We start from the raw sequence: 25603 nt of genomic DNA, 5'->3' as shown, positions 1-25603 counted from the left end.
TTTTATACTTGTGGTCATCTCATTTTTAACGCTAGGGAAGTTTTCTTCCAGGATTTTGTTGAAGATATTTACTGTTCCTCTTAGTTGATATTCTTCACTCTCTTCTATTCCTATTATCCTTAGGTTTGGTCTTCTCATTGTGTCCTGGGTCTCCTGCACATTTTGGTTTAGGAGCTTTTTGGTTTTTGCATCTTCTCTGATTGTTTTGTCTATGTTTTCAATGTTGTCTTCAGCCCCCGAGATTCTCTCTTTCATCTCTTGTAGTCTGTTGGAAATGCTTGCATCTGTGACTCCTGATTTCTTTTTAAGGATTTCTATCTCTTGGCTTGTCTCTTTTAGTGTTTTCTGTCGCTCGCCCCACTTCCCGACAGCAGGAATGGAGTGCAACAACAGGATTCTTCTGCGAACAACCTTTATTGTACAATACTGTGAGCAGGGGACCACGTGGAAGGAAAATACACTGCTTATATATGCCCAGGAGACTCGTGTTGCTACCTGATTGGTGTGCCCTCCAGTAACTCATTAGCATGCCCCAGAGTGACTGTGACGTCTGTGGTACAAGCACACTACGTCTCTTGGGCTGGGCAACAGCTCTGTTTGCTGAGTCATCGGCGGGAAGCCGGCACCATCTTTGGGTACGGCACAAATGGCTCTCAACATCTCCCCATTCTCTCTTAAATAAAACAGAAAACATGGCCGATCAACCATAAGGCTCTTGTTGGACCTTTAGGGTTTGAGACCATGATCAGCAATAATTTTGGGTAAGGCACCTTCCTGCGTGCAATGGGAACGAGCCCTGCAGGGTGCAAAGGCTGCCTATGTGTAGGATACCCATTCCTGGTACAATGCCTCGAAGGCTCAGGGTGCAGGGGCTATCCAGACACAGACCCAACATTTTTCTTAAAGCATACTAAGCCAAACAGAGGGAGAGGTGCCCATTTTGAGTGCAGCAAGAGCTTGTGCTATGACCACTTTGTCACGTTATTGTTGAGTATGGAGTTTGCACACCATCTAGAGCAGAAACACAGTCTCTTTGCACAAAAGCATGCCAAAAATTACCTGATAAGGCAAAAGTTCTATTTTCTCTTAACCCTGCTATCTCAGTGTCTAAGGGCAAGTATGGTACATCAAAGGTTTTAATGGTGCCAAACAAAGGAGGAAATGGTTTTGCATTAAGGCGAATGGGCATCGGTTTTGGAAACACCGACAGAATCTCCCAACTCGGTTCCGCTTGAATCATCATGCAGGACAGGCTCATCAGAAGCAGGTGGAACAGCATCTTGTTCTGGTAGCACTCCACGTTTTAGATGTTCTGGGATCCAAATTGGGCTTTTTTCTCCCTGTGGAAACACACAAATAGCTCCCCTGGATCGTATTAAAATAGGATCTGGGCCTTTCCAATTACCAGTGAGGACATATTTCCATATTACTAACTCTTTAGGTGGAGCGGGCCATTGTCCATGGCGCTCAGCAGCTGAATGGCCATGAGCATTCAAATTTAAAAAATTTAAGGTAAGAAGCATAGTAGGAATGGCCATTTTGGGTGTAGGGGGCACCTCTTCAATTCCCCCTTTTTGTTTGTTTAAATAAACCTTTAGGGTGCGATGAGTGTGTTCAGTGATGCCTTGACCCTGAGGATTATAACCAATTCTGTCAGGAGTGAAACTCCCATGTGATGGCAAAAATGCTTGAATTTTGCTGAAGTATAGGCAGAACCATTATCTGTTTTTAACACTTTAGGTATGCCCCATGCACTCTACGCTTCAAGACAATGAGTAATAACATGAGAAGCCTTTTCTCCCGATAAAGGAGAAGCAACAGTTTTCTTTACTGTGTCCATTTCTGTTTTAAATTCCTTCTTCCATTCCTTCATCTCTTTGGTTCTGTTTCCTTCTAGTTCTTTGAGTTCTTTGAGTGTTTTTCTTGTTTCTTCTTTAACAGCTTCTAATTCTTTATGCTTTTCCTCCTGTTCTTGTTTAAGGATCTCTATCATCATCTTGAGGTAGGATTTCGTGTCTGAGTCTTCTTTTTCTGAAGTGTTTGGCATTCCACTGTTTGTTGTGATGGGAGAGCTGGGTTCTAGTGTTGCCAGGTTGTCTTGGTATCCCTGGGGTACGTTCTTTCGCTTTCCTCTTGCCATCTTGTTGTCAGTGATTGGTTCTTGCCTTTCCCTTGTACCTGGCCTGTGTCCCTCGATCTCCGCTGTTCCTGGTGGCGGATGGTCCAAGTGCCTGTTGTGCACCCCAAAAGCCACTGGCTGAGAACAGAGGGCCCAATGCCACAGGGTTCCTGGGTCCCTGGATCAAGCCGGGCAGGCACACACTTTCTGTGTGCTCTGCTGAGATCTCTCTGTGCCCTGGCTAGTCGGAATCCGTTCTCACACAGTTGTCACCAGTCCAGTGTGTTTGGGTCCCCGCTTTTCCTGGTGGCGTATGTCGTGTATTGTTTTTTCATTAGTCTTCAGAAGGGTCACAATTACTATAGAAGAATCAATGTACTCAGTAGCGGTCGTAATGGTCTAATGACATTTATTTAAATATCTACATTTGACCAACCTTGCTTTTATAGCAAACCCACTCTTAGAGATAAGCATACTCACTGCACAGTGACATTAGCCCAGTGATGAGAGCAAAGCTTGCATGGTTGGATTACTTTTTGGGGTTTTGTTGTGGGGACTGAATCTTGAGCTTCATGCATGCTAAGTACCTTCTCTGCCACTGAGTCAGTTTCCCTGTTCCATCACCCTTTAGTGGTCCTACTTTTCAGCTCCGACACACTGGCCACCAGGTTTCCAGCACACAGACGGGGGGGGGGGGGTGGTCTTCAAACCACAGGGCTGTGCATAGTACTTCTAGGTTCAGTTTTGGCTTGTGTGTTGGATGACTCATGGCTGTGCTTCTCTCTGAACCTCAACTTAGGGTTGACAGACAAAGTACCAGTAAGATCTGAATGGTAAAAGAAAATTTGGAAACGTTTGTTTCAGGTAGTATTTGCCATACACTTAAAATTTTGTTTGTGATTATTTATCGAAAACACGAATTTAACTAGTTGCCCTGCAGTTTTGCTTGCTGTATATGGAGGTTCACCTTGAACATTCCCTTTAACATGTTTAAAATGGTGAATTTTAGCCACCGGTTCTGGTGATAATAATGCATTTATTAAATTCTTGTAGCACATCTCAGAGTACCGTGTTCACAGAAATTGCAGTATAGGTCACATGCAGAGATGTGGGTAGCAGCCAAGAAGCCCTTAGTTAGAGCTGTACTTCCACATTAGTCAGCTGTAGATAGCAGCAAATGCCTGCTATGAGCTGAAGGCAAAAGGGGCAAATGTTCAAGGTCAACCTTGGTTATTAATGGTTTGAGGTCAGTTTGGGTGCCTGGGACCACGTCCTTTTAAAAAAGGGGAGGGAGGAGAGAGAGAGAGAGAGAGAGAGAGAGAGAGAGAGAGAGAGAGAGAGAGAGAGAGAGAGAGATACAAAAGGAAAAAAAAGTTGTGTCACATACTTTTTCTGTTCTATTAAAGTGAAAGGAACCACCTACCCTGTGCTTGCAGTGATGTAGAAAACTTGAGAACAGGGCCTCAAGTGGAAGTCCTCAGTGGGTTAGTGGTGGAACATGTTGGAATTTGTGGGACTAAACTCTTGTGTTCATGGTGCAAATGTCTGTTGAGTGGATTGCCTCCTCAGTATGATAGTCTATGCGAAACTGGCCTCTAAGGGGCCATTTAAGTGACAAAGAACTCTCGGATATGCCCACAAATTCCACAAGCGCCAGGGTGAGTCATTTGCTCTTTTAATTGCTTATGGCAATTTCTGTGCCTCTCTTTCCTCTCTTCTCTACGAGATGGAGGAGCCATAACCACAAGACTGTTCCAGATGACCTCTTTAGAGACAATTTAAGGAAACAAAGTACAAGTTGAATTAAGAATAGCTGATGAATTAAACATGAGCTAGGATTTTCTGCAAATGTTCTATTCCTTGGCTCATACCTGAGAACCTGAAGATTAGATTTTCCTTTCTATGGAAATGGTTCTTTTTGTCTTGTGGTTTCCCTGGCTGTGTTCTTTAGGATTGCCTGTGAGCAGTTAACATTCACTGAAACTGACAGAAATTCTTTTATTCTACACCAAGGGCTAAATACTACTATGTGCTACTATTATGCATCTAATTTGATTGAGATTTTCAAATAATAAATCTCATGGTTCCTTGAAGGTGAATACGCTTATGGTGGCTGCTCAGTTGCATCCGACCAGTCATAGAAATTTCGCCCGGTTAACTCTCTTGAGTGTGAGGACCTATGGAGAGAAAGAATTTAGCTCTTGAAAATGTCACTGGAGCGAACTTCTGTTCACCCTGGCTTTTGGACATGCTACCCTTACAGAGAGCATAAGGAGCCACATGAAGTCTGGCAGCTTTTTATAGGAGTCACGTGACAGCGTGTGTACCCTCTGAGCCAGAGAATGAGTGCTGTATCACGTCGGGGTGGAGGTGAGGGTATCACCCTCTGCTCACTAAATGTAATTACTTCTACCCCAGTTGCTCGGCTCCTGTGCAGCAGGGACTCTGTTGCCTGTCTCTGTGCACTTGGTGCCTCGGTTCCAAGGGTCACTTGGTCATCTTTTGTTGAATTTCTTCAGTGGACTTTCACTGAGGCATTGAGATCGTTTTTTATGCAAGACCCAGATGGAGACAATAGGGCCCACTGTCAAGGGGCCCCCTAAGGAGTTTACTCTCTGGCAGACAGAATTGCTACCGAGAGAGGATATTTTGGGGATGGGATGAGGTGTTCAGCAGCTGGTGTGGAAAATTCCCGAGGAGGCCTTTCCAGTCCCAAGATTTCCCAGGCAGTGCCGACTCTTGCCTTCCAGCAGAGGCCACCTTATCCTCCAGACCTGGGTGTTACTGGGAGTCCACAGATCTGTCTTACTACAGGGAATCTAGTCCAAGTTTTCAGCAAGTCTCTTGATTCCCCGAAGATGTCTCTAATTAGAGCTATTATTATCATAAAACTCTTCAGATGAATGGATTTGTACGCCTCCAACGTCACTGTCTCCTCAGCCTCATGAGTAATGCTGTAGGCATCACCCCCATTCTAGCCACACTCTTCCTACAACCCACACCCACCCTTCGCCTCTGAGAGCCGCATTAGCCGTAAGTCACAGAGACAGTGCTGATGTCAGCAGCACGGATGCGCATTTAGAGGAAGCTTTTTTTTTTTTTTTTTGCTGGGGAGATCACATAGAGGGTGATGCTAAAATGCAAAGCTGTCTTGTAGGATGTTTCGTACAAACTGTCTTCTCCCTACGACAGATCGTGTTTATTTTTGCAGCTTAGTAGGCACAGTGAAAGAAGCTTCTAAATACTCCCCGCCCCCCAAAAGGTTTTCTGAAGGTGGTTTTGGTGGCTGCAGTGAGCCAAGAGCACTGAGCAGCAAGACTGTTTGCCAAGTCCAATGTTCTGAGGGGAGGGGGGCTGAGTCTCCATATCAGTGAGCTGGAATAAGGGAAACGGGGACAGCATACCTTGCTCGATATAGTTGATTCCTTCAAATATATAGATGAGACTTCCGGCCCAAGGCCAGAGCCTGCCCAGTTTCTTCAGGACTGGTGACCTGCCCGCAGGTTGCTTGAGCCCACGGGTGAGTCCACACTTCTTCTACACTGCCTATCTGGGGAGAGACTGCCCAGAACTTTCAGGGCACAGGTAGCGCGGTGCTGCCTGGGAATGGACTTCTTGGAATCAAACCCAGAGCTGGCCCACTGCCATCAGAACTCACAGCCTACCCAGAGAGCCGAACACCCAGGAGCAATCTCCCTCTGGGGACCAGAGGCCCACAGACCCAGAGGAGAGACAAGCTCCAGTCAGAGACAACATGATCACCTAGCATCACCAATAAGATGGCAAGGGGCAAGCGCAAGAATCTAAGAAATGGAAACCAAGACAACCCAGCTGCATCGGAACCCAGTTCTTCCACCACAGCAAATAATGGACATCCCAGTCATTATAAATACTAGTGCATCTCTTTTTTAACTTTTTTTTTTTTGCCCTAGAATTTATTGACACACCTTAGCTACTCCTGTCGGTGTGATTAGCAGAAGTGAGAGGATCAGGTTTCCTAGGCAACAGAAAAAGTTAGGTGCCGAAGTTGTAGGATCTTTCATCCTAATAGCTTGAAATACATTTTTATTTGGCTTTGCTTCCCACCACGAATCTTTAAAGACAACTGGTGCTTACACCTACTTAGAATCTACTTGAGTACGCGGAGGAAGACTTTTCAGAGTGAGAGAACAGTGTCTGGAGAAACAATGGCTGGAGGAGTGAGGGGAGCTTGTCCACGAAGCCTTTGACAGTGTAAGAGGCATTCAAACTAGGATTTCAAACATGCGGTTCCGGAGGAGAGAAGGTATTTCGAAAGGTGCAATTGCAAATATTATTTTTGATCCTAAAGGGTGGGGAATGATGTTTCCCTGTCAAAGTGTTCTAGTTAATTTAAATAGTGGAGGACCAAATCTAGGGCATAAATCGAAATGTGTTATGGAAGCATTTTGGACTAGACCACGAGAACCCTGGTGGTGGCTGTTCACCTCTACAGTTTTGACTTTGTGGTTAGGACAAAGGAGAGAACAATAGGCAACCTCCCATCCTAGCAAATAAAGGGTCCTGGTCCTGAGCTCTTTGGGCCTGAGCTGGTGAGGGAGGGTTTACTTTATTGGGGGGACAACAAATTCATCCTGTCAGATTTCCAGAGCTCCCTCAAGCCGCCAAGGTCCTGAACAGGGATTCTGTTGAAGAGGGGTTTGCGGTAATCAAGGACAGGAAGGATGTGGTTAAAACAGACCAGCGATTCTATAGGACAGTAAAACTTCTGTCTGGTACCCACCCTGTGCGCCAGGAACATGAGTGATGCTGGGTGTGCCACAGGTAGAGGATCCGTTGTCACTCTGAGGAGCTGCATCTACGTTGCCCCTCAATTCCTTTCTGTTCTTGCCCAGAGTCCTTTGTGAGTTTTGCTCATTCACTTAGACCCTCATCACACTCATACTCAGCAACCCCTCCCCCCTCCTGAGTTCCGGTTCTTTGTGCTCCACGAGTTCAGGATAGCTCCTTTGGCTGTACCGTGGGATCACACCCCCCCAAGTCTTTTTGCCTTGAAGAACACTGTGCTCTGTGATTCCCCCCTCCAACACTCCTGGCTTCTGGTTGATCATAAGGACCCCGTGGGTTTCACTTTCTTTTTTTTTTTAGATTTAATTTTATTTATTTTACAACCTGACTGCAGTCCCCCCCCCTAACTCCCCCGCTGTTTCTCTTCAGAAAAGGGCCTGTTGCTCATGTCTCTTGTCTTCTCTGTGACTGCCCAAGTTAAGAACAGAATATAGCCCAGTAAACTTACTTTGTGTGTGTGTGTGTGTGTGTGTGTGTGTGTGCACGGGTGTGGTGTATATGCAGACACATGAGTAGCTATGTGTGCCTGGCCCAGAGATCAGAAGAGGGCATTAAATATCTTTCTCTATTACCCCATGCTTTGTTACTTTGAGAGTCTCCTTCTTGTGTTTGTTTATTTATTTATTTCTTTATTTACTTATTTATTTATTTATTTATTTATTTATTTATTTTTGCCTAGGCTGGCAGCTAGCAGCCCCACCATCCTCTTGTCTCTGCTGCCTTCAGTGTTGCTGTTACTGCTTCTACTGTTGCTAGACTCAGCTTGCTCACCCCACATTTGAGCCTGTTGCTTTTCTTGTTGTGTTGGCCTTGATGACTTCCCATGCTCACTAATGAGACTTGAATCCACCGTGCCTACTGTAACGTTTCTAGCTTTGCCTTAAAACCACGTATCCTGACTTACGGACCTGATTAAGTTTGAAACATCCCAGCTCGGTTCAGCATTCAGTGTGTTTGTACTTGCAGCTCCTGTGGCTGTTTCCCCTTTCTTCCTGGCTCTCCTTGCTCTATGGCAGACTCCTCTTTCTATATCAGTCGGCACCCTCTCTCTAAAGCCATTTAGGTCTCAGGACCCTCACACCTCTGCCCAGCTTGGCCACTCCACACTTGTTGCATTTATCTCATGGGTCCCACAGTCCTCAGGTTCATTGAACACTTGCTTAGAACTTACCGTGGAGCAACATGTTCTGTCTTATTGTGCGAATCCTACTGAATAGCGTTCTACTTCCTTGTCTTCCCATGTTGGGGGAGGTGACATGCTTGGAGTAGAGTCATGATAAGAAGAGAAAGGGGAACTAAGCCCTTCTGTCAGATAGGAATGGCATTGCTGTGAAGAGACACCTTGGCCAAGGCAACTCTTATAAAGGAAAACATTTAATTGAAGATGGCTTATAGTTTCAGAGGCTTGGTCCATTATCATCATGGTGGGATCTATGGCAGTGTTGCAAGCAGATGAGGTGCTGAAGTAAGAGCTGAGAGTTCTACATCTTCATCTGCAGGCAGCCGGGAGGAGGCTCTGTTTCTATTTTGGGTGGAGCCTGAAGAGACCTCAAAGTCTACTCCCACAGTGATACACTTCCGCCAACAAGGCCACATGTACCCCATTAAGGCCACACCTACTAATAGTGCCACTCCCTATGGCCAAACATGGAAACACAGGAATCTACAGAGGCCTAAACCTATTCAAACCACGTCATCCTGTTTCTCCAGGATGCCTGCTTTCTGCCTTGCCTAATGCTTCTTATGAACTATGGAGTTGTATTGGATTGTAGATTCATGGCAAGGAGTTCCCAGGTCCTAAAGGCCTTATTCTCTGGGCTCCTTTTCGGCCTTTTATTGCCGTTGCTTTGGGCTGTGCTCTTGCTTTATAGATGCACAAGATTTTGGGACGGTGATCGGGAGGAACCATGTCTTCCAAATGGAGTTGGTTCATCAATTCTCAAATGAACCACCTCCTTTATGCTCTCCCAGCATGGAGTGTATAGTAACGGAGAACACACACACACACACACACACACACACACACACACAGAGTCTCAAAACCTTGGGTATCTTCAAATCCAAGTTTGTTCTTAGTCAGAAAAAAGGCAGACTGGGGGAGGGGGGATTTTGTCTCTTTAGGATGAGAGATGACTCACTAAGAGCTATTTCTTTTTGACCTAAAACTTATTTTATGTAGATGAATAAAAATGACTTCCTAGCACTCCATTAAGAGGTCAAGATAGCCCAGAACCAAGTGTTGGGAACACAGTGCATTGTCTCCTTCTTTATCCTTGGCATAAACCACTTACCCCATGGTGCTCAGATCACGTTGTCTTCAGAGGGCTTTAACACTTGAGTCTGGATGTCTGCCTCAGAGAGCACACAACGGCAGCAGGATCGCTGCTGCATGCTGATTTACCAACATCAGCTTTTCTTTGGAGCAGGTATCTGAACTGGTTATTTTAAGTGTGGTATAGATGAATGGATGAATTCAGGAGTGGAGCAAACTCTAGTTAATAGCCTCCTACTTATAAGCACTCATAAATTCCACCTTGAGGCAGAGAGACATGAGATCTTTCTAAGATCTGGTGGACCAAGGAAGACTTCTTAGTGGTGACAACACATGTGAGTTGCCAGAATTTGTCAAAAAAAAAAAAAAAAAAAAAAAAGGAGGAAGGAGGAGCAAGGATTGGGGGGGGGGGTGCAAAGCCTGTTTCCCCAGGACAGTGGCATAACTAAGGTGTCGTAGCGTTGGCAGGCTTGGGTTTGGTTGGAACAAAGGTTGTTTGTAGGGGTGTGGAAGTGGGTGGGACAGAGAGATAGGTGAGTGCCAAGTCCTGAATGGGAGTCTTGGGCTAAGCAACTGGGAGTCTGCTCCTTACACTGGACATGTGCTACCTGCAGTAGATTTGCTTTGCCGGACACCTCCGGGTAGCCCTGATGTGCGGGATGGAGGTAAGGAAGAGGAGACCAGCAACCGAGGCAGTGACTCAGGTGAGGGAAAATGGGCATCTTGTTGAGTAGGTGAGAGAGGGAAGGTGTGAGGCAGGGGCAAGCCTGTTCTTAGCCATCTCTTCCTCTTTCCACTGGCTCTCAAGGGTTTTGGACCTTGGTCTGTTCTATCTTGAGTTTATTTTCTAAATAATTAAGGGTTTATAGATCTCTGGAAGAAGTGGGTACACTGGAGTTCAAGAAATCTTTTACAGTTCTGTTATGTTGAATTCCATCAGGAATTTTTTTTTTCCAATCAGGGCATTTTTATCCCATCTGTAATGTACTTTCTCTGTGTCCCACTAGCCTCCCTTTCTCCCACCCCCTATTACCTCCCCCTTTCCCCTTTACAGTCTCACTTCTATTTGCCTGTAATCTGTATGTACATCATTTTATATACATCTCTGTAATATCTAGGGCCCACAAATGAGATAAAAGTGTAACCTTTGTCTTTCTGAGGCCGATTTAATTAGCTTAATGTAATTATTTCCAGTCATATATTTTCCTCCAGTGACATAGTTTCATTTTTGTTTTGTGTTTGTGAGACAGAGTTTCTCTGTGTAACGTCCTTGGCTGTTCTGGAACTTGTTCAGCAGATCAGGCTGGCCTCAAACTCACAGGAGATCCTCCTGCCTCTGCCTTTCACGTACTGGGATTAAATGTGTGTGTCACTACCTCCTGGCTCATAATTGCATTCTTTATGATCAGAAGCAACTCCATGTGTGCACACTCCATGTTTTCCTACCCATTCCTCTGCTGATGGACACGTAGGTTGCTTCCATAGCCTAATGACTGTGAATGGAGCTGTAATAATCTGCTGAAGCTTTGAGGTGGATGGGGAGAGAGAGCAATGGCTAACTCAGCAGTGGTTCTGTTGGGCTTGCTTGTTAGTGTCCATAGACCGGGCTGCATTTCCTTCCTCAAAGGCTTGATTGCCTTTACAGTAAGGCGCCTTCACACAGAGGAGCTACATGGAAACAGGGTGAACCAGATTTGGCTGCTGGGATATTTGGAAGCTGGGTGGGGGGCACATTCCCTTCTAATGGCTGCCTTACAAGTAGGCATGGTTGAAGCACTGGGAATGGATCTGTTGGCTTTTCACCTCTCCTTTCTTCATCCTAACACTTGATTACCCACCCCCAGGTAGAAAGTGGATCCCATGTAGGCCTGAGGAAGCCCTTTAGGGAGTCTGGGTGAGCTTTAGGCCAGGGCTTGAGGCATTCTCTGTGGCTGATGTGCTGATGATTGGAAGGACTTCAGGCCTTGGACATGTGTGGGAGGTGATGTAGGGAGGCGAGAGGGAGTGGACTACCATTCCCAGTGAGTGCACCCAGCCATGGCTGTCCTTTGCCTGGGTTGTTAGGACATTGCTAGATGTTGATGGAAGGTCTGAGGAGGCCGTGTCTCAGGCGTACAAGAGCTCTTCAGTCCTTTAGACACGCTTTGCTTTCAATACCGTGAGAGTGGAGGCACTCAAGAGCAGGCGTCTGAAGACTGTCGAGACCGCCACTGTTCAGTAAACGGACTCAGGCTCTTCTCTCTGGCCTTAGTTTCCTTATCTGTGAGGGGGGAAACAGGGGAGAGTCACTGCCCTCCGTAAAGGGCCTTGTGAAGCTAAGATAGACTCAGGTATGCCTAGGCATGTGCCAATGCGACTTCGAACCCTGAAGGCAGGGATGTGTCGTATTTATTCATGTAGCCCCTGTTCCAAGTAAGCTCAAATGTTTGTTGGTTGGATCTTTGAAAGAATGATACAGTAAAGTCTATGGGACACGGGGAAACCCACATAATATAAAATTCCTAAGAAGTTATTCAGCCACCAACAATCTGACTTCCACATGGGCTCCTGTTTTCATCCCCACACAGGTAGCCACGAAGTAAATGTTCTGAACATGTGTGAGACACCACTTAGAAATCAACATGAACAGAAGGGAAATTTCTTCCCAATGTATTATTTTCTTTGATGGGGCTGGAGAGATGGCTCAGTGGTTAAGAGCACTGACTGCTCTTCCAGAGGTTCTGAGTTCAATTCTCAGCAACTGCATGGTGTCTCACCACCATCTGTGATGGAATTCAGTGCCATCTTCTGGTGTGTCTGAAGACAGAGACAGTGTACTTACATAAAAAACAAACAAAATTTTAAAAATATTCTTTGAGAATTTCATATATGTACTAAATATATTTTGACCATATCCACCCTTCACCCAACATCTCCTTTTATATCAGCTCTCTACTGCTTTTACTGCTAAATACCTTTCTGGGGGAGTTGTGAAGTATGTTACGTTATGGGATCTGTCTATTACTGATACCCTTTATGGGAAAAACAACATCGATGCTAGGAAATAGCGCTTTCCCCACTGATCAGCAACCATCTTCACGTCATTCTTCCCTTCAGTTTTAACAGAAGGACCTCCCCACCTGAAGTTACCTTGTGTCTTAATTGTTCCTTTCCTGCGCTCTGCTGCAGAAGTGATTTCCAAGTTAGATTCTCCTACTTTTAATCCTGGCTCTGCAGTTGGGCCACTTGACCTTGGCTTCGTCATCTAACCTGCCTGGGTCTCATTTTTTTTCTGTCTGCGGTGGAGCTGTGATGGCTGTGAGCAAGCCCCTGCAGACCTCCACTTGGAGGGCGTGCAGTTCCCCAAGAGCCAAGGGAGTGTCTGCGAAATCCGTTGCCTGAGTTGTATAGCAGGTATGCTTCTCTGGAGAGCTATTCTTAGCCAGAGTCGAACTTGCAAATGCTGCCGTGGTAGACTTGTTCATGGGAGACCCAGAACTTCCCAGATGGCTGACTTTGGCTCAAGAACTCCTTGACAGATTTTCCAGACCTTTCCTAGAGTGCGGGTGGTCCAGAGTGTTTCCATCCATCCCTCTTCACTCTGTCACTCAAGGGCAGAGTGACATAGTGGGCTAGTGTCTGATGGCTGCTTTACTTCCCTGCAACTCCCTCACTTCTTTTCCTGTTTGCGTTTCCCTTAATAAAACTATGAGCACATTTCGCTCCCTTTTGGCATCTGCTTCTGGGAGAACCTGGAAATGTAGAGTGTGATAAGTGACAAAGTAACCATTGATGTAATGGTGTCAACAGTGTCACTGTTACCACCTGTCATTGCCACCACCGCCGCCGCCATTACCACCGCCAGCACTAATTTATGCAGCTTCATTTCTGTGCAAAAGACAGAGACCATTACGACACATCCCAGGTCACTAGGCAATTTTCTGTCAGACTGAGAGCAGATCTAATTTTTCTTTTCTTTTCTTTTCTTTTTTTTTAGAATAAACAGAGTAGTGAAAACACCCTCCAAAAATCTATTCAACCTCAAGGAAAGCAGACTCCAAAACCACTTCTAGCTGCTGAAATGTGTGCACTCATATTTGCTAAAGCAGCCAACTCCATTTTTAGTCAAATGCACAAAAGGTTTTGTAGCGTTCTGAAGTCCCTGCCAGGACTCCTGACATCTGCAAATATACTCCAATCAGCAAACCAGGGCAGATCATTTGCTGTTCCTGAAAGCCCTGTGAGGTTAAAAAGAAGTAGACCTATTATTCACATTTCCCAGACAAGCAAACAGAGAAGCGAAGCGACCGTTTCAAGGTCACCTAGTCAATGATGGTTTTGGGGATAAAACTTTTTTTTCCCCAGTGCTTTGCAAGCTGAGGCATTATCAGATTTGATCCAAACTCTGTTCCTAGGGACAGTTCTTAGCAAACCGGTACAAAGAACTGGCCTAAAGCCTAGAAGAACTTTCCCAAGGCCAGTTCCACCTAGCATTGGGTGGGCTGGGATTTCTGGAACCATCTGTTTTGTTCTGGGAAAAGATCTACCCACAATGGTTTATAAGTCTATAGCAAGCAAAAGTAAAAGAATCCATATTGAGAAGCTGATAAAGAAAAACAGCAATTAGAGAGTGAAGCATCATCAATCAGCTCACATGCTGACCGATGGCTGGAGTAACCTGATTCGGAAAGCAAATAAAAGGCAGCAGTATCAGATTGGAGGAGGGGCTGCAAACATTCTGGGGAAGCCCCTGTGAGGCAGCTGGCTGGGGTTTCCCAGGACCAATCCCCTGAAGAGCTGAGTACCCTCGCTTGCGAGGCTTCTGAGTAAATGAACAGATAGTAAGAGACAGACATCACACCAAGGCACCAGAAATCACTAGAAACAAGCAGAGAAGAAGCTAAGGCAGTCAGCTGAAGTCCTGATGGACAGAACTCCCTTCCTCCCATTTCTCCAAGATCTACCCTTCTTCCCTACTCATTCAACTGTTGTCTCCCTCATCCCCTTTAAAGTCTGTCAAGTTCCCTTTGTGAAACAGTTGTCCCATTTAGGACTGAGTATTCTGCACTCTCTTATTGCCTGCATCTTGACAAGTTGGGGATCCCGGTGTTAATAGCATCTACTGCAAAAAGAAGCTTCTCCAATGAGGGTTGAGAGACATACTAATCTGTGGTATAACAATCAATCTTTAGGAGTAAATGTAATACAATGTGCATTTAGCAGAATAATAATGGAGGTTGGCCCTTATGTCCTGTGATCTGTCTAGCCACAGGCTCTTGATGCTTTCAACAGCCTAGGCTGCACCGGGCATTTTACCTGTACATTGTACATTATATTTGCCCTTTAAACTGTTCATATAATGTTACAGGGCTTTTTGAACCTTATTAAGCTAATCTGTAATTTATAAAGGAGACTGAATACACATGGGGCCAAATGCAAACAAAATCCAGCTAGCTGTAAGTTTTTATTTTTTGTAGCACCATCCGCTTATCAGATTAGCTTGTCTATCTCATATCCAGCTACAGGATCATTTATCTTCCCTCAAATTTAACATTTTAATATATTTAATTCATGTATTTGTTTTCATCATAACCTATTCCCCCATTCAAGGATTTGAAACCCATTTGTTTGGAGTAGGGTGTAGTGACTACTCTTGGCATCTTCAGAACTTTATAGGGGCATCAGTGAAAGGACAAGAGGGGTCCCTCCCTAGGAGGACAATAAGAAGAGGTAGAATGTATGATGTTTAGGGTTAGGGAACTACAGGTGATTCTATTGCCCTTGGGGAAAGTGTTCAGAGTGGCCAAGGAGAGGCTTCTGTTTGTCAGCATTGTTTGAAATTTTAGGGCTTGGTGTCTGGGGGATAGCTATCATGGAGGAACAAGATCTGAGGTATGACCTGATGTCCCAGAATTCAGTCTGCGAGAGACAGGACACTATGTTGGTGCATAGCAATTTGCTGAACTCTTGAAGCAGAGAACCTGGTCAGCTGTCTTAGGAGGCAGGAGGCACCTCTGTAGCCTCTTAGTCCATTCATTGTTGACCAAGTGCTTATTGTTGAGGTAGTTAGTATGAATGCTTATTGTGATGGTAATCCTGAGGTTGTGATTGTGTGTAGTTTAAAATAATCCCTAATAACGATGACAATGACAACAGGGAACGAACACTCACCCTTCAGTTGGTTCTGTACCTAGAACTGAAGATGGACTGTCTGCTGAGCCACGTCACACGCCTTTAATGTCAGCATTTAGGAGACATAGATAGGAGAATACCAAGGTTGTGTGTAACCTGGACTACATAGTGAGACCCTGTCTTAAGAAAAAAGAAAAAAGAACAGCGATCTTCCCTGACTCCAAAAGCAAACAGGCTGCAGACAGGCTGCTGAATCTGCATGGAAGAGTCCAGAAAGAATTCACGGGAGGCAGTTCTAGGCTGAGAACCATGTGGGTGTGGGTTAGATAGATTCTGGGCTACTGTGTGGAGGTACAAACAGCCCTGCTTTTCCATACTGGTGCATGGTCATTGTGTTTAACCTGACAGTGCTTGTCAACACTGTGTGTGTGTGTGTGTGTGTGTGTGTGTGTGTGTGTGTGTGTGATTGCACTGTGCCTACTCTCTTTTCTTTCATCCATATTGCCTTATCTAGGCATCACCAGTTGACTGCCTACTGTGTGCCAGACACTGTGCAGGTCCCTGGAGACACAGAAATGAGGAGGGAGATAATTATTTTGTGGGGATGCTAAGATATAGTGCCCCAGACGGCAATTTATAATTTGTTGGTTTCTTTTGGAGGCTTAGGGAGAGAACCATTTTCTAGTGGAATCATACCACTCTGCCCACAGCTACATGATTCTAGCCTCTGCCTTTCCCTCCACCTGTATGACTGTCATGTGGTCTTGTGATGACAGCCACAGTCTAGAATAACCTCACTCTAGGATCTTTAATCACAACTTGCTATGGATGGTAATGTTCAGACAGGTTTTGGAACTAAGATGTGGGTATCTTTGAAGGCTATTTTTTTTTTCTGCCAACCTTGGGGATGGGAAGAGATAATTAATTCCAGAGGTAAGATTTAACTCAAGATTAATGAGCCAAAACTGGGTAGAAGTGGAAATAGGTTGGTCTAGATGAGACACTGTGGTGTTTAGATGAGTCTGGTAGCAGATGGATGCTGAGGCAGAATAGATGAGAAGGTCAGGCAGTGTTAAAGAAAAGCTGTCTTAGACAGAAGGACCCTCCTCAGTGTAATGAGGGCAACTGAGAATCCATGTTTAATGTCTTTAGAGGAACATCAAAGAACACCAAGAAGAATTTACTATTGAATAACCTTTGAACAGTAATATATAGTAGCAAGAGGTGGATGGTTAGACTGATTTCAAAGAGAAAAACTGATTTCCAGGGCCTAGAAGAACATATATTTATAGACAGATTTTTCTAAGTGCCACCCCTCTAGTCAAGATCAGCCCCGTTTTCAAGGAAGAAGGATGTGACAAAATCTCCTTGACAGCAGCTGTCTAGAGACGGAGCAGCTTAGCCTCACTGGGGCAATATGGTTTTTCCATGTCTGTGTGCTTAGACTGTATTCAAGCCACAGCCAGGGTTCTGCCCACGCAGGGGCATGATGAGAATCAGGATAATAAAGGCAAGAACAAACCCAAGTGCCTTGATTGCTCATTGCTGCAAAAGACAGATATCTGTAGACAGGGCACTACCTCCAGCCGCCTGCTCTGGCAGAAAAACTGCCAGCTTAATGTATTTATTTCTAAGGTAATGAGATTGCCTTTATAGAAAACCAGAGATCTTAACAAATTCTGTGTTCTGAGCACTAGGAGAAAATTCATTTCCAGTGGCTTCTTATTGGAAGACAGTTGGAGGAAGAAAACTCAGTTGCTAATATCTCAGGAGTGGTTACACCGAAATCATTGCATTTTCTATTAGGAAATACACTTGGGATCTATTTTACCCTTATTATTTTTTCAGGAGAGAGGTCTAATTGACATAAGCCATCACTCTCGCTTCCTTCTCTAACGATAGCCACCTCTCTCCTGATGTCCTCTCTACCGTGTCTGACCCAGCTTTTTTGTTTTCATTTTGTGGCAAGACAGGCTTTTAATTCTGCATTTTCCATCTCTGTGTTTGTGTGTTGATGGCATGGGGAGTGGATGTATTTGTGTTTGTATATGGATCTGTTTGCACGTGGGTTCGTGTGCCACTGTCTATGTGTGTATGTGCATGTGTTGAGGTCAGAGGTCATTGTTAGAAATTTTCTACTGTTCTCCACCTCAGGTTTTGGAGACAGTGCTGTATAAAAATTTAATCCCAATCTGGGCTTTCTACCCTGTCTTTGACCATTTACTTCTCTTATAAAAGACACAGCCTTATATTTATAATAAGCGTTTATTAGAACTAAAGCTGAGTAGCTATCTACCCTCCATGCTATTAAAATCTATTTCCTATAGATTATCCTGAGTTATTACTTACTATGTTTCATCTGGGCTTCTCTTAATTGGCTAGCCTTCATGGGCATGCTTTCTTGACTACTAACCCATGGTTCCTTTTCATCTCTCTACCTTCTTCTCTCTCCTCATGATACCCCCAACCCTCAAGCCTGGGAACCCAAGACATATACCTGGATACTTGTTACATAGCTATACCTGGATACTTGTTACATAGCTATACCTGGATACTTATTACATAGCTATACCTGGATACTTGTTACATAGCTATACCTGGATACTTGTTACATAGCTATACCTGGATACTTATTACATAGCTATACCTGGATACTTGTTACATAGCTATACCTGGATACTTGTTACATAGCTATACCTGGATACTTGTTACATAGCTATACCTGGATACTTATTACATAGCTATACCTGGATACTTGTTACATAGTTATACCTGGATACTTGTTACATAGCTATACCTGGATACTTGTTACATAGCTATACCTGGATACTTATTACATAGCTATACCTGGATACTTGTTACATAGTTATACCTGGATACTTGTTACATAGTTATACCTGGGTATTTGCTACATAGTTATACCTGGATACTTGTTACATAGTTATACCTGGGTATTTGTTACATAGTTATACCTGGATACTTGTTACATAGCTATACCTGGATACTTATTACATAGCTATACCTGGATACTTATTACATAGTTATACCTGGATACTTGTTACATAGCTATACCTGGATACTTGTTACATAGTTATACCTGGATACTTGTTACATAGTTATACTTGGGTATTTGTTATGTAGATATACCTGGATACTTGTTACATAGTTATACTTGCCTGTTTGCAGACTCTAGTCCCTGGGAGGACCCAGGTTCTGGGGGCCATTACAATACACACCAAAAGGTCAGATCTCAATAATTCCCCCTTTTTTGTTGACCAACAAACTCCAGGCATCTTCTTGTCTCCACCCCCTGCCCCTGAGTTAGGGTCATAGATGTGGGTTGCTATACCTCTCCCCACTTTCCAGAATGGGTTTTTAGAGTCCATCCTTTTTTTGCTTCTGTACTGGGACAGAATAGCAATACATCCTTATTCTATTTCTTTTCCTTTAGTCTGAATGGGCTTTTTAAAAAATGATGGTTTGTACCTGTTTGAACATGGGAGCTGAGGAAGGAGATAAGGTATAATAAATAAGTCCGGATAGCTGAACAGTTTGGATCCATGTAGGAAAATGTAAGTGCTTTAAACTCAACTGATACTCTTTCCTGTAGAAGTAGGACCCCTGATGCTCACTTTTAAGAACCCATTAAAACAACAACAACAACAAAAATCAGATACTTAGCAACTAATAAAATTCCCCAGCCGCAGGCTTGGTGAAGCAGCTTCTCATCCTCACATTTGGAGAGGCGGCTGAAGGAAGACAGCTGTTCTTTGTTTCCAATGAGTTTGGTGTTTTGTTTTTATAAATGAATTCTCTTCTCTTCTCTCCTCCCCTCCACCTGCTTCCTCAGTGGCCGTGCCTGCAGCAGCCCCACCAGTGTGCCAGCCCAAGAGTGCTACTAACGGGCACCATCCTGTTCCTCGACTCTCCATTTCCTCCCGAGCCACGGTGGTAGCCAGGATGGAAGGAGCCTCCCAGGGAGGCCTGCAAACAGTTATGAAGTGGAAAACAGTGGTTGCCATCTTTGTGGTGGTCGTGGTCTACCTCGTCACCGGTGGCCTTGTCTTCCGGGCATTGGAACAGCCCTTTGAGAGCAGTCAGAAGAACACAATCGCCTTGGAGAAGGCAGAATTCTTGAGGGATCATATCTGTGTGAGCCCCCAGGAACTGGAGACACTGATCCAGGTGAGCTGGGGTGTGTCTAGCATACGGCCTTTAGGTAGAGACGACGGGGTCAATGTCACCATTGTGGGTCACTGAGTTTTGTCTTTGCTGATCAGGGAAGTCTTCTCTGGAGAGGTCACATGTGTGATACTTCACAGAAGCCAGCAAGTGAGGGGGTGTGCCAATGTGGGAGGAGAGGGGCCATGAACTGGGGCTAGGCTGCGTTATGTATCATGTGTTTGCAGATCTGGTGGGTAGAGGTGGAAGCAGGCAAAAACGAGCTTAGATTTCTCAGGTTCAAGAACACTGATTCAAGTTCATTAACTCTGGTGTGAGCTCTCTAGGAGAGAGCCGGGACGGCAGGGTGCCCCCTAAAACAAAAGAAGACGTGTAAATAAACATGGGTGTATTAAGTAATTTGGTGTCAAGGAATATGAGAAAGAAACAATCTGCAGATAATGTAGATGAAGAGGGAACTTGTGGATCCTCCAGAGTTGCTGAGTGCGTTTATGGGGGAGAAATGATAAACATCACAGTAACAGTAGTCACCAGACTGGTTATTTTAAAACACCACATGCCAGACATTGTATTAAGGCCTTTATTCTCTCTGAATATCAGTGGAAAAAAGAGCCACAAGAACATGGAGGTAGAGAATGTGGGGTACAATCAGAGGAAGCTAGCCAGTATCAACAGAAGTAGGAGTGGGCTTGCCACAGGTGGGCGACAGGGTAGCAAAGGACTGTGCTTGAGGAGGAGAGGGGAACAGTTAGAGCCTGCCGTAGGACTCCTACGCTGGAAGCAAAGGAGGTGAGATACCTCAGAAGTTGAAGGTAGGGCTCCTCTTCAGGAAGCTTCTTGAGCTAGGAAGAATGAAAGGAAGGCAGTGACACTTATAGACAGAAGCATGAGTTTCTAAGGTTTGGAAGGAGAGGGATAAAAAAAAGATGGCTTTCATAATTTCCTCTGGTTCAGGGCTTAGAATTCTAATAGATGACACATCTCAGGGCTGTATAGTATTCACAAAGCTGGGCTGGCCTGTGTCTTCATCTAACTTACTCAATTTTGTTTTGTTTGTCTTTTGTATTTATTTATTTTAAGTGGTATATGAAACCGTATATGGGTTACCCAACAATATTTTGCGGAACGTTCAAATCAGGGTAAATGCATTTATCGTCTTAACTACTTATCGCTCCTTATGAAGGAAAATTCAACATTATTTTACATTACTTACTTAATGTGTGTGTCATGGTAGTGATTGTGTGTGCCCCAGTGCACTTGTGGCCATCATAGGATAAGCCACAAAAGTCAGTTCCTTCACATATTGGTCTGGGAATTAAAATCAGATCATCGGGCTTGGCTTTAAATATCCCTACCCACTGAGCCATTTCACCAGCCTCCAAATTCTTCTAGCTTTCTACCAATGTCATGGTTTCTATGTAGTCTTGCTCTAGTGTATTATAATGTTGGGAACTTCCTTCCCTTTCTCACTAGAACTAAGTACTCTTAGTCAAGCTTTCTCCTTGCAACCTTCCTCTTTTACTTTCCAAGCCTCTGATAACTACCACATTTCTATGGAATCAACGTGTGTGTGTGTGTGTGTGTGTGTGTGTGTGTTCATGTGTGATTTCTATGTGCATATATATATATATATATATATATATATATATATATATATATATATATATATATACTTGTGTGCATTCACGCACACACATCTAGAAGCCAGTGTCAACACTGGGTGTCGTTCTTCAGAAGCCATATACCTTGTTGAGCTCTCTCAGTAGATTGGGACTAGCCAAGTGGGTGTGGCTGGCTGGCCAGTGAGTCCAGGGATCTTCCTTATCTCTGCTCCTCAGGGCATACCACCATGCCTGGTTAGTTTGTTTTGTTTTTTCATAGATTCTGGGTGAGGAACTCATTTTACCAACCAAGCTATTCTCCTACCCCTGAGAAATCAACTCTTACATTCTTATCTTCTGTGTCTGAGACTGTGCCTTGGTTTGTTTATCTTTATGGATCTTCTGTTGCTGGAGGTGTGTATGCACCTAAGATAACCATTGACTAAGTGCTGTATACAAGTGGGCACTTTGCATATGTTAATTACATCATTCAATCTTCTGAATGATGTTTGCATTGGTTGAGGTGACATATCCTCAAAGTCTTAAAAACTGAGGGCCTGGCTGACACCTGGAGAGCTTTTCAGAGTGACTGCTCAGTGAGGACCTAATCTCATCAGCAGCTGGGTCCACTGATGGGTTCATACCTTGATGGCATTATCAGGAAGCTGTGGACACTGGGGAAAGAACTGGTTGAAGGGAGGGGGTTGATTGGGGCCTGCTTGTCTGGGCAAGCTCTTCCTGTCTTGCCTTCCAGTTTCCTAGCAACCATAAGATGAGCAGCTACAGTTCACTACATGCTTCTTTTCCTGCTGTTCTGCCCCAGTATGTGCCCCCAATAATAAGACCATGCAACCTTGGCTGAAAACCTCCACACTGTGACCAAGATAACATTTTTCCTTCTTTTAAGTTGACTTCCTCAGGTACTTTTCATGGTGATGAAATGCAGTATTCTAAGTTGGCATTATTATCCTCACTTGTTAAATGAAGAAACACATTCTGAAAGAGTAACTTCCTTAGCTCTAAAATGTCAGAGCCATCTGGGACTCAGCTTCATGGATGTTAGTAAGCTTCACTGATTGAGCCCACAAATCTTGTTCTGTGGTGAACTTAATTTTCTCAAATACCTGTCCGTATTCAATCTTTCCATCATTTAGAAAGTAAAAACCTACTGGAGTGCCTTGCATCTAACAGAAAGTATTTTCTGTTTTTTCTCTCTGTACTCACTGGGTATTACTTAGACCCAGGGTATTTTCTGATCTCTGTCTACTATGACATACATGTTTATTCTTATATCTATGTGCAGTCTTTATCAGAATACATGTTAAGTAGTTTAAATCACTATGTATGTGTCAGCCAGGAATCAGATGTTTATCCTTCCAGCATTGATGCTTGTTTAAATCACTATGTATGTGTCAGCCAGGAATCAGATGTTTATCCTTCCAGCATTGATGCTTCACGTGCATGCAAGCATTCATGCTTGTGGAGCAGGGCAGTAGCTGTACACTGTCTCTGCACAGCCCTGGAGACAGAGCTGCTAACAAGTATCATATTTAAAGGTGGCTTTCCTCTAGGAAGGGTTTTCTCTGAGTTGTGATCTGTTGGAAAAAATCTTATCGCATCTCACTAGAGTTCAAAAGGGAGTGACCAGCAGTGAGAAAATTTAATTTTTTTCTGGACAGATTTCATGAAACTGTCATGAAGCAAAGATAGAAGGTGTGGTTTGGATTGCTGACATAAAATAGAGAATTCTCAAAATAGTACAGTTTTGACAAAAAAAGGCCCAAATAGCTTGGAAGAACCGAGGCTGGGGATGGATTTTCTGATAAGTTGAATCATAGGACCCCTGAGAGATTGACACTTCACTGTCCTCAAGAGGCAGAAAGCATTAGCTATGATGGAGGAGATGGCTCATCCATCACTCCACCAATTCATGTCCATTGCTGCAAAACTCCTCTGCGAACAGGTTATGAATTAGGCACTGGAGTTAGACAGGATGAGACCAAGACACGACTTGAATAGGTTCCTAGCCTCCCTGTGCTCCAATATTTATTGTCAATAAAATATAAAACCTGTCCCTTGGGTGCTAGAAGGCTAAGAGCGATAATAACAATCCATCAGAAAGGGTTTAGACTGTGGCACACAATGAGTCCTCAGAAGAGGCTGGGTGCCGCTCTGTTTCTCTCTTGAAACCTCAAGCAGTTGTTCTTTTATGGAGCTGTATTGGAATTAATAAATTGAACCCAGGATCTGCCACATGGCAGACAAGTGCTCCAGCACCAGGCTTATCCATAAACTTAAAGCAGGGTTTCCCAAGGGAGGCATGGGGGTGTGGAGGTTGCCTCTGTGGTGACATTTAACTGTATGTGGAGACATGTTTTTGTTACAATGCAGCAGAGGATCTATAGATGTCTAGTGGGTAAGAGGCCAAGGAGACCACAAAATACCTTATAGAATTCTGCATAAGGGACAGTCCAGTTAACAACAAATATATTGGAAAACCATAAAGGAGAATGTATGTAATCAATAATTTGGACTCTCTGGATCGGAGCTATTTGAAAAATGTTCCCAAAGAGGCTAGGGAATCATAGATCTAGGAATGATTTATATGTATTTATCTCCTTTCACCCCCACAACTAACTATCCCAGCAAGGCTGTCTTTTGTGCTCCCTATAGACAAGGAAACAGGACATCAGGCAGTGAAGTTAGATGCTCAGGGATACCTGGGTAGTAAGTAAGAGATGCAGGATTTGTTGCCAGGCAGTTTTATGGCATTGTTTTATGTCCTCCACCAATGGGGAGGTTCATTAGGTAGACCATATGGTAGACGCTGAAGAGCATCTAAGGGGCTTGAGAGAGAGCTACAGTGGTCAGCTGTCCGAACTGAAATGGATGGGTAGAGGTGAGGCGAGACTAATTAGGGAAAATGGGATGGGCTGGATTGGTCTCTCTCAGATTTGCAGAGGACTCTGGATTTTATACTATGGGAAGTGGGAACACAGTAGCTAGAAAAATCAATCTTTTACCAAAGAGAAAGATGATTTGGAGAACGAAGTTGGAAGACCAGTAGGGAGATATTGGAACATAGTGTATAGTGTAAAAGAGGGCAAAGGGTAGGAGTGTTAGAACTGGGTGGATTTGCCCTTTCACCCACTGACCCTAAGGCTCCTCCTCACTGTCAAGGGAGTAGTCAGTCTTCACAGGGTTCCCAGAGAATACTGGATGTGAGAATGCTCAGTAGAGACCTGAATGCTATTGGCACTCAGAAACTGCTGTTCCTGATCTGACCAACTGTTTGTCTTGCTTCTCCAGTGTGACTTCCAAGGACTGTAATGAAATGAGCAAAGGTAACTATGCTTATGCATTTCCTTTGCTGTGGAGTGAGGTATCTTAAACACGGTTTTGAACTTGAGTTCCCAAGATTGTCTTTATCCTGATTTTCTCAGGGGTCAGAACTGCTTATCTTCCTGTTCCCAGTGCAATTGCACCAGACACTTCTGCACTGACTAATCTTGTTGAAAGCCATAAAACATTCGTCTTCTGCAATCCAGGAAGCATAAAATCATGAGGAGGCTGCAGTGACTGACGGGAAGGAAAAAATGTCTCAGCTGTATAGACGATTTATTTTCATCGTTTATCAGAGTTTGAGTTGCTGGGTATTTTGTGGCTTTGAATGTCCTCAGTGGAACTCATGTGATCACTTGGCAGATCTTTCTTCTGGTAGATATTTACTCCTAAGAGGAAGTATTTCATAGGAGAAGGTTGCTTGTTTCATAAGGTGCCTACCAGAGAGGGCATGAACTTTTTTACTTTAAATGCCTGGATGTCACAAGGATTTATTCTGCCCTCATTAGAAAGCATTTCTGGAGGTAGCTTGGTCTTACTTCAGCAGAGGATAAGCAGGCTACCTCACTGCCAGAAAGCCAACGTTTTTGACACACTTCACTTCTACCTAAAATAAATTGCATAAATTCTTAGAACTCCCTTTACCTTAACATTGGCACCTTCTGTTTGTGGCAGTCTTTCTGTGTGAAGAATCCCATAATTTCGTTTGCATGACATGGGCCTGGTCCAGACTGTGATGGAGTAAGTGATATGTTCTATTCTTATCCTGCTGTTTCTTGTTGTGGCCTCTACAACTGGGCCAGTGGCACTCCTGGCAAACAGGAACTTTCTTACAGGATTTAACTTTGTGATTTATTTTTATTTTTAAATTTTAGGTGGTTTTGTTCTCTCTCTCTCTCTCTCTCTCTCTCTCTCTCTCTCTCTCTCTCTCTCTCTGTGTGTGTGTGTGTGTGTGTGTTTATTTGAGAGGACATTGGATCCTTTGCATCTGGAGTTACTGGAGATTGTGAGTCTGTGTTTGCTGGGTATCAAACTTGGGTCCTCTGGAAAAAGAACAGGTAATCTTTCTTACCAACTGAGCCATTTCCTTAGCCCCTTTATGACCTCTCACAGATTTTAAACATTTCTGAATGGAGTCTCACATGCTTT

The 25603-nt window shown here is 44.1% G+C and overlaps 1 protein-coding gene across 1 annotated transcript in view; it reads left to right on the top strand.

Moving 5' to 3' along the window:
- Window positions 1-25603, top strand: part of KCNK10 (potassium two pore domain channel subfamily K member 10) — a gene marked incomplete at both ends in the record, with an annotated part of 120819 nt that overhangs the window by 36755 nt on the left and 58461 nt on the right. Inside the window, one exon of the mRNA XM_080917380.1 lies at window positions 19180-19514. Coding sequence (XP_080773506.1) covers window positions 19180-19514 — 335 coding nt within the window. The remainder of the gene's footprint in view (window positions 1-19179; window positions 19515-25603) is intronic.

This window comes from Micromys minutus (genome assembly GCF_963924665.1).
Source record: "Micromys minutus genome assembly, chromosome: 1".
NCBI lineage: Eukaryota > Metazoa > Chordata > Mammalia > Rodentia > Muridae > Micromys > Micromys minutus.
The sequence above is the reverse complement of the archived record's forward strand: the minus strand, read 5'-3'. Positions and strand labels throughout refer to the sequence as shown.